The sequence below is a fragment of the Anser brachyrhynchus genome (genome assembly GCF_964034855.1).
Source record: "Anser brachyrhynchus genome assembly, chromosome: 1".
Lineage (NCBI taxonomy): Eukaryota > Metazoa > Chordata > Aves > Anseriformes > Anatidae > Anser > Anser brachyrhynchus.
In genome coordinates, this window is record NC_137694.1 from 1,846,204 (window position 1) to 1,864,849 (window position 18,646).

At 50.4% G+C, this 18,646-nt stretch overlaps 2 protein-coding genes across 3 annotated transcripts in view; one reads left to right on the forward strand and one right to left on the reverse strand.

Annotated features, from left to right (window-relative positions):
• Positions 1-539, reverse strand: part of NET1 (neuroepithelial cell transforming 1) — a 50,286-nt gene extending 49,747 nt beyond the window's left edge. The window contains exon 1 of one of the 2 annotated variants that reach the window (XM_080570223.1): positions 7-539. In XM_080570223.1, coding sequence (XP_080426349.1) covers positions 7-524 — 518 coding nt within the window. In that variant the 5' untranslated portion in view covers positions 525-539. The remainder of the gene's footprint in view (positions 1-6) is intronic. The other variant, XM_080570224.1, reaches the window with a different exon arrangement.
• A 10,101-nt stretch (positions 540-10,640) lies between these two features.
• Positions 10,641-17,441, forward strand: LOC308188199 (tubulin alpha chain-like). The gene is made up of 4 exons (XM_080577008.1): positions 10,641-10,798; positions 13,326-13,569; positions 14,872-15,020; positions 15,776-17,441. Exons 1-4 carry the CDS (start codon positions 10,796-10,798, stop codon positions 16,757-16,759), a joined length of 1,380 nt encoding a protein of 459 aa, XP_080433134.1. The 5' UTR covers positions 10,641-10,795; the 3' UTR covers positions 16,760-17,441.
• Positions 17,442-18,646: the final 1,205 nt, after the last annotated feature.

Sequence of the window (18,646 nt, forward strand, 5' to 3'; positions counted from 1 at the left end):
ACCCACGGGCGGGCTCCAGCCCCTGAGGGGGAACGGGGAGGGATCGCGGCTCCTACCGGCTGCACGACGCGGCCCCACCGGGGGTGCTGGCCGCCGGGGGCGAGCGGCTGGCGCGGGGCCCTGCACTTGCCCTGCCCCGTCTCCGCCGAGGAGGTTTCAGGCCCGTGGGCTCGGCCTCCATGGTGCCACCCGGGGAAAGAGGGACGGGGACGGGACCCGACGGGGCTCAGCCGCGCCGCTTCAGACCGACACAAAATGGCGGCGGCGGCGGCGACGGTACCGGCGGCGCCTCGGCGGTTTGAAAATGGCGGCGGTGTCGGCGGCAGCCAATCAGAGAGGCGGGAGGCGGGCGTTGCTAGGAGACGAGGGGGCGGGACTAAGAGGGGGCGGGAGGGGCTGAGCGCAGCGCCCCCTGGTGTCCGCGCTGAGGGAGGAGCGCGGGGAGGGGAAACTGAGGCACGGAGCCGGCCCCCGGTCCCCAAACCAAGCGCTGTGTCCCCTCTCCTCCCGTCCTCATCCTTCATTTCTCCTCAGTGAAGTAAAAGCCAGTAAAAGCCTCACGGCCCCCGGGAGAGTAGCAATGTCCCTTTCATTGGAGGGAGGCAGAAATCGCTGGGATGATGGAGGAGAAACAATTCTCCCCCCCCCTTAACCCCCGCCCCCCCCCAAATCTGAAAAAATAAACTTCGGAAATAAACTGCGATCTAAAAAACGTGCCTCAGACACCCCCTCAAAATCCCCTCAAAATACACATACAAGTGGTTTAAATGCGGTGTGAGCTGGGATGTGACCCAGGGTGAGGGCATGGGGCCGGGGCAGTGGCTCCCCTCACAGAGCCGCCTCCCTGACCCTTTTCTCCTCTGGCTTTTGCAGGGTTTTCCCTTTCCCCTGACAAAACGAGAGTTAAATGTGTGGACCCTATTTAGTATCATGAAACCAGGCAAAGGAGGGAGGTGGGATTTTCATCTCCTGCTTGTTTGTGTGAGGAGACTGGAATCTCACAGGCCACAGTCCCTTGCTGAGGTTTGCAGCGTCCCAGTGTGAAACCACCGTGTAAACTGTTTACAACGCGGTCTTAAATTCTGATAGTGCTGGGGAAAAACAGATGCCTTGGCTAGACAGGCATTGGCTAGCAAACACAGCAAATTCTGTCTTGAAAAGCTATCAGATACCCGCCTGATTTGTCCCACCCCACTCCAGGTTAAGTGGGGTTTTGAGCAAGACACAGGGTGAAAGTTTAGACACACTTAGATGAGGAGACATGTCCCACTTGGGTGACATCTCAGCTACCTTCATTTCAGCCCTTCCCCTCTGTGAAAAGTGGCTGTTATGTTGGGACAGGGTCTCTCTCATGGAGTGGCAGCCCTAACTGGTCCCAGAAGAGGGAGTAGGTAATGGTTTATCATTGCTTGGAAATTGGATTTATCTCCTCTGGGGTCCAAGTCTACCTTTAGACCAGACAGTTTTGGCAAAAAGATCTCCCTTTAACAATGCTGGCACTCCGGACTGCTATGCTGGAACGACCTTTTACAGTTTATCATGTTCATTTCAGTCGCAGGTTGATCTCAACTTCTGTGCACCAGTTGGATGAAATGCTTTGAAACGCATTAAAAATCCCACATATGCACAAGGCATTTCACTGCCTTGGCTGTATTTTAGTAATGAATCAGAAATGGATTCTTCAGAGGTACTAAAAAACAAGCCTAACTTTGAAGTGAAACCTGCAACTTGATTCAGAAAAGTAGATACCCCTTCTGTAAGCTGAACAGAGCAGCCTGCCAAAGGGTTAAACATAACCATATGCGAGGCAAAGACTGGAAGGTTTTAGAGAGAAGTTGTGCTTCTATTTTGAAATGTGCCATTGGGATAGGAGGAAGAATAAGCATACACAATACGCCAGGCTTACTCTCGATAGAGTATGCCAGAGTAGTCAGGCTCAGCACTGATATTATGCCAAAGTGAGAGGAATTAATTTTGTTTATTCTATTCCAGTGTAGACTTAACATGACAAAACTGTGAAGTTTCCATTTTTGTCCAAACCTAAACAGTTTAGCAAATTGTATTGTCCCACTCAGTATTTCATTTATATTGGCTAATAGTTACCGATAGGCATTCGCATACTTCATCTCCATCACTCATATCCTTTAATTTCTTTCCAGTCCCTCTCCACAACTCTGTCTCCTGCCCTAGAGACCTCGCCAGCTCAGATGAGCCCTGGTTTCTGCAGCAGCCATCCACAAACTGGTGTGTCCTCCTGGGTTTGAAAAACTCCCAGGCTTTCAGGACCTCTTTTTTTTTGTTTTGTTTGTTTTTTTTGCATTCTGCGGTGGCCACAGCCACATCCCTGAGCACTGCCTCCCCCTCAGTACAGCAGGCTGCGAGCAGTGGACTTATCAAATGTTTCTTCCATCTGGTTGGAGAACTCAGAACACGGATGTTAGTGATCTGAAAGGTGCTTTTGGCAGACCTTGTCTGCTGAAACTATAGGTGTGTAGGTCATGGGGGTAAAGCATATCCAAGGAATAGGTCACCAGGGGAAGTCAGCACTCTCTTGGTGAAATCAATACTGAAGGCCCTGTTAAAACGAGGACACAATGGAAGAGGACACCGTATGTCCCATCAGCAGGTACCAGTGTGATGCTGGTTATGCAGGTTGCAGGTGGTGATGTTGTCATAGATCTATGACATGGCCTTGATGTCTTCCATGGAGCCTGAGTGCACCTTGGTGGGGTGGAAGGTCCCTGTCTTCAAGGAGATTTGTAGGATCTGGATGACCAGGAACACTTGCAGGATCCACACAGATAAGCGGGCACTAAAAGAGGGTTTTGTGAGATTACTACAGATGAGTATCCAATGCAAATAAAGGTTTTTGAAGGCCACTCTTCGTTATGAGTCTGTCACAATTGGATTGAGCTGTGGCCACAATGGGGAGGGAAACACACCCCAAAATCTGAGCTCAAGCAGAGTTGATCTGGCTTGTTACCCACCTCCAGCATGCTGACCTGTGTTTGCCTTTCAGTTACATGCTCAAGATAAAGTCTCCATCCATCTTTTCGCAGCATGAGCGTGGCAGAAATCAGACTGCCTCCGCTCTGCACCCATTGTGCCTTATCTGCCATTTTGGAAGTCTTATTAACCAGCACCAAAATCCAGCATTACCAACCCGGGCTGTAGTGGTCCCAGGACGGTGTTAGCATCTCTCTTCCCACTGCTGCTCAAGGCAATAGAAGAACAGTGGACACCAATCTGAATTTCACCTGTTCACTGGAGACCATGTTAAAAAAAGAAGGCAGGTGGTGGTGAAAGAGTAGAACAGAGCAGGGAGAAGTGGACTGAAAATCAGAGTCCCCGTTACCCTTTTCTAGAAGGGACTTAAGTCCTTACATCCAGAATAATCATGGGATCTGCTAACAGTGGAAGACAAAGGGGAACCTCAAAGCATGGGACACAGCTCAGAAGAGGTGAAGAACCTCTCGTGGGCCACAGGACTCCTAGTGCAAAAATTTAGGAAAGCTAAGAAGCCGGTCCAGCTGGGAGATCCTTTTCATGCCTCTTGAAATCCTTGTTGTTAGATTTCCACTCTTTTTTTTTTTTTTTTTTTGACCTCTCCAGTGTCTGTGGGCTCTGGGGCTAGTCAGCTGCTCCTCCTGTCCTCTGTCACTGACGAAGGACTCAGGAGTTTGTTCATTTGTTTCATTATGGGGATGGAGAAGAAGAAAACGCTTCCTAATGCCGAGATCTACCTCTCACACATTCCTCCCTTGCTTTGCTGTATGCCTACCAGACTGGAGACATCATGCCCAAGGGAATCCCCAGCTTCTCATCTCAGGCAGCTCTGAGGGCAAGCACAGGGCAGGAAGGGTACGTTAATCTGCTAATAATCAGCACGCGAGCACGAGTCTTCATTGGCCTCACCCAATGCCTTTTTCCCCTGCCTTATGCATGAGACTTACCAGCTGCACAGCCCTGATAACCGCTGCTTGTGCATTTATGCGCTCATCAGAGCTTGGAATTTTAATAAGCGTAAGTGGATTTAGTGTGCTAAATAACAATATTATCTCAAAGTCAGGCATTAAGCCCAACACTGGTTGGTACAAACAGTCTCTCTCCTGACTGTCAGGAGGTCAGGACACCAGCTCTGCCTTGCTTCGGGCCGCATCCTGACTTTATGGCCAAGTCCCCGGTAGTGTCTGAGGCAGTTTACTCTGCTGAAGATTGAATCAGGCAGCCCAGTGCTTGTCAGAGACAAATTAGGGTTGAAGACTGTGCCCACACGGTATCTGTGGGATCTCGTGAGCGCTGAGAGTCCCACTGATGCTGCAGCATCCACCTGCTAGCAAGTGCTGCCAGGGGTTGCAAAATGGATTCACTGCGTTTCCAGAAGCTGGTGATGCTCCAGGAGAAATGTGAAATTTGAGCTTTGCTCTGTGCTTCTCGTCTTCAGGGCCAGAGAAGATTTTGCTCAAAGGAGGGCTTTTGCCTGCAAGGTTTTCTCTTCCCCACTCTCAGCAAGGAGGAGTGGAGACTACACTGACCTAAATGGAGAGTCTGTCTTGTTAGGACTGTGCTCTTTCGGAAAGATTTTTTTGGATTAGACAGGGAATTAGTAACACATGCATTAAGGACCTGTGGTTCTCAAACAAGCCGACTTAATTAGGCGAAGATTAAAGCATGCTTCATTGACACCGATCTCTTTCAGGATTCAAAGCGTCGAGTTATTTTGTAGAATTTTATACACTTGGCAACGTTGCTCATTTAAGCACTTACAGTACTTTGAAAGTAGTCATCTGGAGGATTCGAGGCAGCTTGGACGTTTATGATGCCATAAAACCTTCGGCCATAAATTGCACATGATTAGGGTGTGTGTCACCATCAGTATTCAGAGCCGTTAAAAAAAATAAAAAAAATATCTAGTATTTTCATCTTGAAAAACCTGGAAAATAAGTGCCATAAAACGACATGAAAATTGCCTTTGCATTCCAGGTAGTCAGCGAGCATTAAGCTAGATAATACTTGTGGTTCACGGTCACAACAGGAACTCCGCCAAGTGACACAGTCGACTTGTGAAAGGTTTCAGAGCTCTTCAGCGAGGCTTATGAGATATCCTAGCTGGCCAAGCTGCTGCTGTAAGCCTCAAGTGACGCATTTCCCAACTCCTGTGCACCATGCAGAATTAATTCCTTTTAGGAGAAAATTAAGCAAATTAGTTTGGATAATCCAAGACACTCTGCTCCTCCGTTCTCCCTCCTTGCACCTTCTACAGACGTTATGGTTGGGCCTCATTTGTGTTTTGTCTCAGCCAAAGAGCTGACCAGCGTAAAAAAGCCAGTTTTAATAACAGCGCAGCCCTTGCGTGTATTTTTACAATGCATTCCATCTTTCAGAAGATGAAGGAAAAAGTGTTTTGCTCTTACATCTTCAAAATCGTTGTTTACATAGGCTCAATGACAGCATTTATCGTTGTCAGAGGTTTAGGGCCATTAGAAAAACCCCACGAGCTGCAAGTAATCAGAAACGTCAATCATGTGTGAGCTTTGTGGCATGGGAAGGGCTCTTGCTCAAAACGTCTTTGCACAGCTAAGCACAGCAGGGGAACAGGTCTCTAACTGCAGCTTTACGATGTCCTTTTGATGCTGCTGTGAATTCGTTTTCAGCAGCTCCCAACCTATCCTTTTCTATAAGGATACGTGCAGAAACGAGAACATCCCACGCTGCCAAGAACATCCCGGACAGTCAAATGTGTCTACCCATCTTTCCCAGCACGTAACAGATCTCTGCACACTGAATCTTCAGGTTAATCCCAATAATACAAATTAAACGTCTGCACTGAAATACAACTCTTCCAAAACACTTGATGCAAAGCTTCAGCTTTCAACTCCACTGACGGCAGTGTTGGTACCTCTGAAATTAAACACAAAGGGAAGCACTAAGGCTGAGTTTTTAGACTGCTCGTGAGATTGGCAAGAATTTTTCTACCCCAGCTTTGCTCTCAATGTTTCCCATATGCAGACAGGTGGGAAATAAAGGTGTCTCACAGAGAAGGGCCCTTCGGAGTGGGTCAATAAAGAATTGAATCCATGCTGAAATGCAACACGGGGCAGTTCCATGGGGAGCAGCGAACGATGGAGAGAGTCTGGCTCAGCCTCTTTTGCTTTAAAACAAAAACTTGCAGGACTGGTAGTAGGGTCAGCTACTAAGGGAGCAGAGAGCGGCCGGGATCCTTCGTAGAACTAGATAAAGTCACATTGTTGGCAGAGGAAGAGACACAGCTCAGCCACTTGCCTTTCTACAGCTGCACACAGTCTTTAGGGCTGAGACGGCTTCAGCCGTACGGACAGGGAAATGCAGGAGGCTGGTCACTTGGAGTCCCGCTGAACAAATTGAAACTAAAAGTGCCCGGGAGCTGACGCTAAGGTTGGACAACGTTCAAGGGCACGAGACAAACTCACGGCAGGGAAACGCATTGAGTGTTACTGAGTATGTGGAAACCACATGCAGTTCAGAAAGTCCCTGAGCTGAATAAAAATCAGCGGAGAGACTTCAGGGGATGTTATATCCATTTTCCCTGCCCTTTACACTTCTCTAAGCAGCTGCTCACGGCCATGGCTGGGAGCAGGGCACCAGAAGGCAGACCTTTGCCTGACACACCACAGCCACTCTGAAACCCATTAAAGAATATAAACCCAGCTTTCTCCAAGTTACTTTAGAAGAAAGCTTTTCCTTAAAGCATTTACCTCGTTACTTCCAAGGTAATTAAAGGAAGAAGAGTAGAAATAACCCTTTGCAGCTCGAGAATAAATAAAAATACATCCTCGTGGGCTCTTGCTACAGCCTGACCCCACCGCAACGAAGCCCCTGCCCCGCAGCTGGTTGCTATCTGATTTCGGGGAGGCAGAGTAGAAGCACAGCTGTGCAGACACAAATCCAGAGAAGGTGCTTTCTCCACCCTCGGTTACGGGAATAGCTTCGAGGCAGAGCTGGTTGGGGGAATTCTGCTGGAACGGCGCTCTGCTGAAATATGCAGTTCCACTCCAATTGAGCTGTCTCGCAGAGTGGGGACGGGTCTGCCAGGGTTTTATTTGGAAAGGAGAATGAGGGGAGGGGGGTGGAGAAGCTGGAATGTCAAAACATCCCAACCTGATAGCCTTGAAACGGAGGGTTTCGGTTTTAACCACTTTTTGCTGGAAACTTTTTGCACTGCGGTGGAGAACGTTGGAAGTTCCTACCGATGCCGAATGCTTTTGTTGCAAGCGGTGTATTGGTAGTTTACTTTTGTGGTAAGATTAACTGATTTTTTTTTTTTTGTGAGTATCTCTGATCCCCCTGCATCCAAATTGCTGCACTTGTCTTCCATTGCAAGGAGGTGTTTGCAGGAGCCAACTCTGTGCGTTGGAAGGAGGGGTAGGAAACCACGTAAGTGGATTCATCCAAACCAAGTGGAGTTGGCCCTCCTTGTATCCTTCGTGCACACGAAGCAGAAAAGCGGGGAAGCAGCAGGATGAACACAAACGGTGCATGGACAGAAGCACACGCAGCCGTACGCTGGAGATAGCCGGGCTAACGCCTGGATAAATCATCTCTGGTTATCAGTAACAGATGCCTGAGCTGAGGCTGGGGCCTCACTGCGTGGTGATAAAGGGCAACCAACGTCAGGAGCAGCACTTCGGCAGCAGCCCTGGCAAACCTAAAATAGGGGAACAGTGGCCTGAGGCCTTCCTACAACCTTGGGGGAGAAGTGGGGTGTCCAGAGGGCTAGGTGGCCCATCAGCAAGGGGGTGCCCCTTGGGAGGATCCTCGTTTGCTTACCAGGCATGTAATAAAATCTGCACGGCCACCGTGAGCTCCTAAGGGTCTCAAAAGTCTTATGGGATGTGCTCACCACTGGCTGAGCCTTGGGAACAGCTGGCATAGGACAGGCTCCCTCCCTTTTGGAGGATTGTTAGTGGGTATTGGCGTTAGGCGGGACGAGCCCAGGTTTGTCCAGGTCACCGGGGTGTTCCCATTAATGGTGTTTGGGGTTTTATGTCCCTGGAGGACAACGGGGGCAGACAGAGAACTGCTGGGGAATGGGATCTGGTGGTTCAGGTTAACGCCGAGGATGCAGATTTCTAGGACTGTTGTTCTGCATATTGGGCCAGCACGAAATTCACTTGAAAAGACAACAACCGCCTTCAGGGGGACGAGGGTGTGGAAAGTTGGCAGCCTTCACTCCCCAGAAAAAGGCATAATGAGAGCCAGTGGCTGAAAGCTGATGCTAGGGAAATTCACGTGTGAAACAGGGAGCAAATTTAACTGGGTGAACAATTAAAGATGGGAGCAAATTACGCCTAAAATGGTGGATTTGGGAGCTACGTAAATCACTGTTTTTTCAGTTCAACCAATTAACCAAAAACACCCTGAAAAACCCACATTTGGCTCAGCTTGAAGCAAAATTGGAGTTTTTTTCCCCCCACTTTTTCCTCTTAGAGCAACACCAAAAATTAATATTGGCTGAAAGTAAATATTTTCTCTTCCCAGGGCCAAAACCTTTTGACAGCAGGTTTTTCTCTTCCTCAGCAGCCCGATGATTCAAGTGCTTCCCCAGAGCGTGGTCGCAGATCAGTTCTCCCCTCCGCCCGAGGACACTCATTCAGCGAGTTTTGGGATGCCGCCCCCATCCTCGTGGGTACGGATTTGCTCCGTGGAGGCTAAGAGCAGCTGGTGCATGGTGGGGACGGCAACAGGAGGACCAGGCAGAGCCAGGAGGCAATATTTAGGATGCTGGAGTGGGAAAAAGGAGGCAGCAGCTGTGAGGTCTGGCTATAAAAAGGCCGGGAGCTGCCGCAGTGGGTCCTCTGGGGGGTTGCTCTCTGGCCTTCTCCTTGATGCTGTTCTAAATACGTCCCGGAGCTGAGATTGCAGGCAGGTTGTCTCTGTCACCATGTCACCACCTACAGCACTCCTCCCCTTCGCTTTCCGTTTCCCATGAAAAAAGAAATCAGCCGCCCCAAACTTTGACTCGGAGTCACGCGTAGCTCGGCGTTGACCAGACATCAGCCAACGAATGAATATTTCATACTCAAAACTGCCAGAGTTCCTCATTTTCACTGTTCTCCTTGGGAAACAGATGTCTCCTGGAAAGAGAAGATCTTGTCTGACCGGCAGGCTCGGCGCGCACGTTTGGGGAGGTTCTCGGTTCGGGCCAGGAATGAATAGCTTCCCTGTCCTCGGAGGCCACCTTTATTCCCAGCAGAGGCCACGACGCTGACAAATGTGTTTACGTGAGGCTGTATCTAACAAAAGAAGCCTGCCTGACCCAATTAGCCCTGAATTCCCCCACTTCCAAAACAGGTGCGTCCAACCTGCTTGGCTTCCCTAAACCCATGGCATAGCCCGGAGCAGGAACAGGGTGATGTTCCCATCTGCCCGCAGAGGCTGGGCTCAGCACGTTGGTGGAGGAAAGCTGGTCCCTAGATGCCTCCTCGGGCAGGTCAGCTCAGCTCATCTCATCTCTCTGCCCACCAGCACTGCAGACTCGTGCCCATTTTTTGGCAGAGCTGGGGGTTGAATTCTCCCACGCTTCAGGCTCGGCTGAGCCCATACGTGGTGTTGAGAATACAATTAGGGAATAAAGATTTGCTGAAGAAGGTCACCCCGTGGCTGGTGGTGCTCCTAAGGTCAGGTTGGAGCATGCAGGTCCATGGCAAGAAGTTTAATTTTGCTTCCTGAAAATATCTTGGAGTCAGCTTGGATCAGGATGTGTGCAGGTGACTTCTGAATATGTTCAAGGATGAAGAGTCCCCCATCTTCAGGTTCCCGTTCCACATCTGACCACCTTCGTGGTGAGCTGCAAGGTTCTTGAGGATGAACAAGCCCCACGCTTACCCTTTCCTTCCATGTCCTGTCCCCCAAACCTGGCAGTCTGCACTGGATTTCCTCCAGTATACCGCTGCCTGTCTTGTACTGGGGAGCCCAAACTGGACCCAGCAAGCAGAGGGGGTCTCACAAATGCTGAACAGAGGGAAAACTCCCTGCCTGGGTGATTTCATGCAGACACAGAGCCCACCGAGCCATCAGGGCAGACCCAGAGCATCCCTAAAGATGTACCTACCCTAGTAGGGTACCTGCCCCTGGATGGGGCCAGAGCTGGCTCGGAGTCCCTGTGTCAGCTCTCGGCAGGGCAAATGAAAAATGAACCCTAAATGTCCAGCAGGTAAGGAAAATGGGGGGTCTGAGCCTACACCCTAATGCCATGGATGTGCAAAAATCAGCGGATCCCCGAGGAGGTCAGTGAGATACGGAATGCAGAAATAGAAAAGAAAATAGACAAGATACAACATCATCAATGGCAGTGCTCTGGATAACAATAAGGGGAAGATTATTGTTTCTTCTGGATAAAGTGAATCATATGGGGGTACTCAAATTTCCCCAGAGTTTCCTTCTTCTTAGCCCAGCTTTGGCATCTACTTTTTTTTTTTTCTTTTTTTTTTCTTTTTTTTTTTCTTTTCTTCTTTTTCTCTTTTTTCTTTTCCCAGTTGAGGCTGTTTGGAAAAAATAAATAAATAAATAAAAGAAAAAAGCTGCACTGTACCCCAGGCTGTTTAATCACAGAATTTGCACCAGCCAGACGCGAAGAGACCATTTTATCCCTTGCTATTTCTGGGGATGCACAGGAAAAAGGAGCTCTGCTCCTTTAAGCTAGCAGAAAGCTTCTTTATATTCAGGTGGAGTCAAGCCTTCCTGGGCTATAAAGTTGCAGGGAGAGGCAGGGGCAGCAGCTGTTTTGCTTAGATCTTAGCGAGGCTCCAGTCTCATCATGGTAAGAGCATGCCTTATATTTGTATTAGCCTAAACTTAAAGTGTAGGCTGTGGATTTTCCAAGCGCACGGAGCTGAACAGCTTGCTTGCTCTCTTTCTCTCCTGTCTCTTGGGGATGTTAATTCCAACTGGCTTTATTTAATTGCTGATTAGCTTATGGCTTATTGATTCAAACTTTGCTCCTTATAAGGGAAAAGTGAGGGACTTGCTCGCAGAACAGCAAAGTGGCCTCTTGCTGCTTTTTCCCTCTGAATTTGCAGCTCCTGAGATGGGGTCTGTAGAGTTGCAAAGTGCCTGGCTCTCTAATGCAAGTTGGGTTTTTCTTTTTTTTTTTTTTTTTTGGGGGGGGGGAACCAGCATATCTTGAAACGCAACTGTGGGGTAGAACAAAGCCTGAAGTTTGGCACCGCTGGCCCTTTTCCCGAGTTTAACACTTCAACTCTCACACTGCCACAGGGATCTGGTGCAACTTGCAGAGACCTTTAGGGTTTTTTTCCTTAGGAGTGAGCTGCCATGTTGCCTTTGTCTGCTACAAACCCTTGGGATTATTTATTAAATGAATAAAGTCCCCCTTCCTTCTAGGTTTATTTTTTTTTTTTAATTGAATGTTTGCCCTAAAGAGTTTGCAGCTGTGAAACTGAAGGGGATTGATCTGGTTACTAAAAAACTTGCAGACCTGCCTACTCTGGCTGAAACTTTTTGTGAAGAGTAACACAACTGTCACCCTCTTGTGAATGCAAAAGAGCGCCTTGTTGGAAAATCTGATGATGTCCTTTTGCGTGTTGCAAGTGGAAGAAAACTTCAAAGTAACTCCTAGCGAGCCAGCTTTTGAACTTTTTCCTTTTATCCCGTGACTTCTAGAGTCTGTCCCGGTTATAAAACAGTTAAACATTCCCATGGTATTTCCAATGGGAAAATCAGCTGGACAACAATAGGCTGCCTATGGCCAGAGTCGGTAAAATGCAATTTATCTTGATGCAGAGGGCAAAAGTTGGAGATCTGGAATTTCAGGAAAAAAAAAAGGGGGGAGAAAAAAAAGCCCTTCCAGCATATGTGGGGAGGGTTTAAAGAAAAAAAAAAGTTGTAGAATGTGATCTATGCTTTCTTCCTTCTAGCAGGCCCCTCTTTTCTTTCTCTTTTCTTCTCTTCCCCCCGCCCTTCCCTGGGCTCTGGGCTGAAAACGGCAGTGCCCCCCTGCAGCAGGTGCTGGGACCAGCAAACTGGGAGAGGATGGTGAGCGGAGCAGCTGTCCCGGCCCATGCCCCCGACGGGGCTGTGCCGCTGACCCCTGCAAACCCTGGCGAGGAGCTATTGCAACCATCTTGCTGGGAGGGATGGGCGAATGGCAGGCAGCATTTCCCAAATAGTGCAAATATCAGCCCGGAGAGGGAGGACTTGCACGCGGCCTCCCCGCCCAGCAGCGCTGGCGGGCTCAGCCCGGAGTGGGGTTCAGCTGTGCTCCGCCAGCTGTGGGTGGAGGGCTCGGTGTCCCTCTGCGGTGTTGAAGGGAGGCTTGGACAGTTGGTGTCTAGCTTTGTGGCAGATGGCCTGGACACGTGGTGGCCGCTGGGCTCAGCTTGAGTGCTGAGAAACCTCTTGGCACGTCCGTGCATGGAGGCAAAGAGGGGAGAAATCATGTTGCGTCCTGATGGCTTCTCATGGCCAAGAACAGTTGGTGCTCAGGACCCTCTAGTGTGGCTTAGAGGGTTGTACCTTCAAGGGACAAGGTCCCTCTGGCCGGGCGGTCACGTTTAGTGGTGTACACATGCAAAGCATCCTCTCCATCACCACCAGGAGCAATGGTACTGCTCATCGTGCCTGGGTGGGATCCCCAGCACCCTTTAATGGGATCCCCTGGGGAGCAGGCGCTGCAGCAGCACTTTGATCTCGGGGAGGTGGAAACAGCAGAGGTGCCAATTACCGAGGGAAGCGTGCAACCATCAGAAGTCCCCAGAGAGTCTCCAGAAGGTGCCGGTACCTCCAACACATCCCTGGAGGTTGTTTGGAGGCTCCTGGAGGGTGACCTGCGTAAATGGAGACTCTGAGCCTCTCCTCGGCTGTTGGCCTGCCCCTGTTCTGGCCCTGGGCAACTGCTGCTGTCCTCCAGCTTTGTTTCCTGGTGTGACTCCAAGCTTTTGGCTTCTCCCTGCTTGGTGTAGAAGTGTTTTGGAGCCCGGAGTTGTTATCCCTAGGTCCTGACCCCCAGGGGATCGGCGGCCACCAGGCTTCATGGTGGGACCAGGTGAGCACTGCTCCAGAAGGAGCCAGCGGTGCTCAGCTGCTTCCTGCCTCAGCATGAAGCCCATCACCTCCTTCCTTCCTTCCTTCCCCCTGCCTCAGGCCGGGCAAGCCCTTCCTAGGGATGCTACGCCTGTGGGTCATGGTTTGATCCTCGCTCCAGCTCCCAGCGGTGGGCGGAAGCCGCCTGCTTCCCTAATCAGCGAACGGCCCCAACGAGAGCCACAGGGGCTTAAAGTTAAGCCGCAGGATGTCTAAAAATTGCCTTAACGCGCCGTTTCCCCTTGCAGAGGGAGTGCATTTCCATCCACATCGGGCAGGCGGGCGTGCAGATGGGCAACGCCTGCTGGGAGCTGTACTGCCTCGAGCACGGCATCCAGGCCGATGGGACCATTCCCGGCCCCAAGGTGGCGAAACCCGTGGAGCCGGAGGCCGAACAAGTGGATTCGTCTTTTGAGACCTTCTTCTGTGAGACGGTGTCTGGGAAGCACGTGCCCCGGGCGGTGTTCATAGACCTGGAGCCCACCGTCATTGGTAATAGCGGGTGTTGTGGTATCGTCATTTGTCGTCAGAGGAACTCCTCGCCTTTCTTACTGGGGCCTGGATCATTGTCCAGTAGCTCCCACTCTCTTCTGCTGTGGTAAAAAGTCTCCAGCCAGCAGAACTTGGCTGGGGGCTGCCTTTCCAAACGGATCTGGGAGGGACAGACCTGTTATCCCTAATACCTGTCCTCAGCTCATCCCTCTTCTTAAGAGGCCTGCTCTGTTAAGCAGGATCCTCACAGGTGTGAAGAGGTGTGGGTTTATCAACCTCGGTAATACACCACAGGGTGAATTACCACATCCTAGGACTTGTTCCACATCTGGCCAAGGCTTCCTCTGAAGCTTCTGTGGGCAGATGGGTGCTACAAGTTCTGTGGAAGCTGTATGTTTTGCTGCTGCAAGTTTGCTACTTCCCCCAGCTCCATTAGTGATCTCTGGGGGGTTGACTCAATTTGATGTTTTAATTTGATTCACAATACCTTCCTATTCAAGTTCTTTTCCTCAAGAAACTGGTGGAAATGACTCCCAGTCACCTGCATCCACTTAGGCTGTGCATCTAACCTGCTCCTGCCTCCTAGGCCTCTCCTGGGGGTGAATGTGTTCCTGTCTTACCATCTCGGATGTGTGACTCGCTATTTCAACTAGTGGAAGGAATGTAGACTTCTGTTTGGTTCCATTTAATTTTTAGGTACCTAGTCAAGGCACTAAATTGGGATCTGAGTAAGCAAGCCAACAGAATATGAAATGAATGAAAATGAAATATCCAACACTGAGTTTGAGTGGGTCTGAATAACCTCTGGAGGTGTCTCAAACTCACTGACTGTGTGGAGCCTAGAGAAATTGCTCCTAATCCTATCTTCGTTAGCTGGGTGGGATGAATATAGGGGAAACATCAGTGCTGAAGGCACCCTGTCTTCTCTTTGGTGTGCTGTAGGGCAGGCGGTGGAGGCCGTGCTTTGAGCCTCCTGCGACAAGCAGGAGCATAAGCATGTGGTAACTGTAGGCCTACACCAGTGTTGGAAGCATAGGCAGCATCCTAAATCTTAAAAGCCAAATTATGTCAGGATCTCAAGGTGGATGCTAGGGGAAGGTGGAGGAGTAGGGCCTGGACAGAGTTATTCTGACCCTTGCTGCGATCCCCCGTCTGCACTAACCATGCTGTAACTGTTACTGTGTGTGTGTAGCCTCATCTCACATGGGTTCCTAGGGGATTTTATTACCCATTTTACTCTGCCACACGAATACCCACAACCTGTAACTGTGTGCTGCTCTCCATGACTGCCCTTCCCTGTAGACGAGATCCGGACTGGGACCTACCATGGGCTCTTCCACCCGGAGCAGCTCATCAGCGGCAAGGAGGATGCTGCCAACAACTATGCCCGTGGTCACTACACCATTGGGAAGGAGATCATAGACACTGTACTCAGCAGGATTCGCAAAATGGTAAGGAAAAAGGTGGTCTTCCTCTGAAAATAGCACACTGTGGACCATGCGATTAAGCTTTGGGTTTTGGAGTAATAGTCTTTGAAGAAAAAAAACCCACCTGTATCTGAGCTCAAAAGTGGCTGCTGCTGTGAGTGGGCCATCTGATTCTGTATATCTTCACGTAAAGCAAGGGTTGCTCAGTATCATACATGTATGGGGGGTTGGAACGGGAATGAGGCAATGCTAGATGTAAGAAGTGGAAGAGAAGGACTTTTGACCTCAAGGAGGCCACATTCCCGTTGTGCAACTGCAGAGATTAATTCCAAACAGGCAAACTGCAGTGGGCTGGCAAGACCAAACTCCATGCTTGATAAGAGCAAGGAAAGTTTGTAATGCTGTACATGGTTGCATGCAGCTGAAGTGCTTTTGAGATGTCTCCCAAGGGTCTAGGACCCACGTACTGCCTCCTGTCTACTCTCAGGTACTGAGATGTGCATTTGGCTGATAACTCTGGGCAAGTTCCTCAGTTTCCATTTGATGACGCAGAACTACCTATAGTAGCTCTATGGAGATCCTGAAGTTGATTAACACATGTCTACTTATTCATCTTTTGTAGGGTGATAGGAATGGATCTATTCTAGGGGTTGGATGTACTCAAGGTTGAATTAGGTTTTGTTTAGCTACTTCTCAGTAAGTTCTCCAAGCAGCATTTATTACTATGTCATATGGGAGAGTCCTTAACAGAGAGGTAAAAATGCATTATTCCACTGCAGGCTGACCAGTGCAGCGGCCTCCAAGGGTTCCTGGTCTTCCACAGCTTTGGGGGAGGCACGGGCTCGGGGTTCACCTCCCTCCTCATGGAGCGGCTCTCTGTGGAGTACAGCAAGAAGTCCAAGCTGGAGTTCTCCGTGTACCCGGCCCCGCAGGTCTCCACGGCGGTGGTGGAGCCCTACAACTCCATCCTCACCACCCACACCACCCTGGAGCACTCGGACTGCTCCTTCATGGTGGACAACGAGGCCATCTATGACATCTGCAACCGCAACCTGGACATCGAGCGTCCCACCTACACCAACCTCAACAGGCTCATCGGGCAGATCGTCTCCTCCGTTACAGCTTCCTTGAGATTTAACGGCGCCTTGAACGTTGACCTGATTGAATTCCAGACCAACCTGGTGCCTTACCCGCGGATACACTTCCCGCTCACAACCTATGCGCCCATCATCTCGGCAGAGAAAGCCTACCACGAGCAGCTGTCGGTGCCGGAGATCACCAACGCTTGCTTTGAGTTCTCCAACCAGATGGTGAAGTGTGACCCGCGCCGTGGCAAGTACATGGCGTGCTGCCTGCTGTACCGGGGCGACGTGGTGCCCAAGGATGTGAATGCAGCCATCGCGGCTATTAAAACCCGCCGGTCGATCCAGTTTGTGGACTGGTGCCCCACAGGCTTCAAGGTGGGTATCAACTACCAGCCACCCACGGTGGTGCCTGGGGGGGACCTGGCCAAGGTGCAGCGTGCTGTCTGCATGCTGAGCAACACCACGGCCATCGCTGAGGCGTGGGCCCGCCTGGACCACAAGTTTGACCTGATGTACGCCAAGCGTGCCTTTGTGCACTGGTACGTGGGCGAGGGCATGGAGGAGGGGGAGTTCTCGGAGGCCAGGGAGGACCTGGCTGCCCTGGAGAAGGATTATGAGGAGGTTGGAAGGGACTCAGCAGATGGAGAAGAGGATGAGGCCGATGAGGATGAGTACTAACAAACTCCTGTCTGTTCTTAATGAAGCCAAACCTCAGATGAAATATAAACTATCTGTCATCAGGCTAAACTGGTCTTGAGTGCCTGGAGGTGCCAAAGGACTGTCCTGAACCTCACCGCTACTGTTTGAAGTATTATGCCTTTTCTGCTTGCCTAGTCTACGTGCTCCTAGTGCACTTCTGTAGCATGGGTGTCTCGAGCTTTGTCACACGGCTGTTTATCGATGAGTGAAGCTGAATAGGTGCCTGGCTCAGTGCTGGGGACACATCCTGCCTGGGCAGAGGATCCTGGTTTTTAGTCCAGGGGAATGTCGCAAGCTGCCTGCTTTGGTTGAAATGGCAAACTCTTGCTCTGGCTCTTACTGCAAAAGCACCTTTTAATGAGAAATGTACCAGTACACTTCTATGCAACTGTCTTTTGTATTTGAATAAAGACTTTTTTTTTTGCTCTGAGCTCTCTGGATTTAATTGGGTTGTTTGTATGTGGAGGTCCCTACTGTGTGGATGGTGCCTTTGGGGAAACAGTGAATGCCGGTAAGGGGGTGCTCTGGGTAGGTTAACTCCGGGCATTATTGACTGTAATTGCTGCTGTGTGGGAAATGTCCTATATCCTGCCAGAACTTGCCTGTCAGAAGCTGGATGCTGCTCACATCACCTCCAAGAGCAGCCTGGAGAAGCTGGGGCTGGGAGCAGGCACACAACCCCCAGTTTGACCAGTCCTGCAGTGGGGAGAGCACCATTGGGGTGGGTTTTTGCCACCTCCCTGGCTCTGACAAAGCTTTCTGGGGGCCTGAAGGAGTCCCACTTTCTGGAGTGTGAAATCAGCCCCACGTGCCTGGGCTTGGAGTCTGCCCTGAGGAGCCAGGGGCAGGTGCTGGGGTGACTCAGGAGGAAAAGCACTGAGGTGCCCCTGATAAGATATGGAGAGGGAGTGTTTATAATCCTGTTGCTCTATGCTGAATTGAGTTTGTTCATGTCTGTTGCATTAGAGTTCATGTTTGCATGCCACAGCCACGCATCCACCTTTCATTTCAAAGCTGGGAGCCAAAAGACCGAAGATGCCTTCTGAAAAGACCAAAGATGACTTCTGGCGCTATTCCCCCACGTAAACACACTGGGATGTTTCCAGGCATGGTCTAGAGGGCTGGCCACCTTTTGCTGGTGGCTCCACTCCTGGCAGGCAGGCAGGGCTGGAAGTTGCTGGTTAAATTTCCCCAAAAAGCTCATCTGGGTGAGCATCGCTCCTGCCTGGAATCATGAGCCAGCCCAGAGGAGCACAGCTGCACTCCTGCAGCTTGGAAAGCAATTAGCACAGCACCAGGGCTGATGTAATTGGAGAGGTTATTTATTACTGCAATTAATTACTTGGGCACATCCATCAGCACAACCCTGCTCAGGCCCTCCCACAAATGCAGGGAGGGAGGGCCAGGAAGGATTTTCCTTATGGGGGGAGTGATATCATGACTTTTGGGAAAGCAATATGATTGCCATGACGGGCATAGGTGATGCTTTGTCTTCTCAACAAGCCTACAGACCTTCTTCCAAGAGTGTTACACCCTTCATTGTGTGGCTTCAGCTTTATTTTCTCTACTTGTGCACTGAGGGGGAAGGGTGGCCACAAAAAGAGCATCCTCTGGCCAGCAACGCATGGAGCAGCTCTCAGGATTGGGATGCCCAGTGCATTGCTCCATTCATCACCTAATTAGCCAGGGCAGTAGGGGTAGATCAAGGTGGTGGGGTGAAGTTTGTCAGCATCCTGCAGCAAGGATGCTGAGCAGTGCCTGCAGAGCTTCACCACTGACTTCTCACAAGGTTTTGGGCACCATCTCTCTCCCTTGTGGCCACACAACCCTGATTCTAGCAACACCAGCTGCCTCTTGCTTCCACCC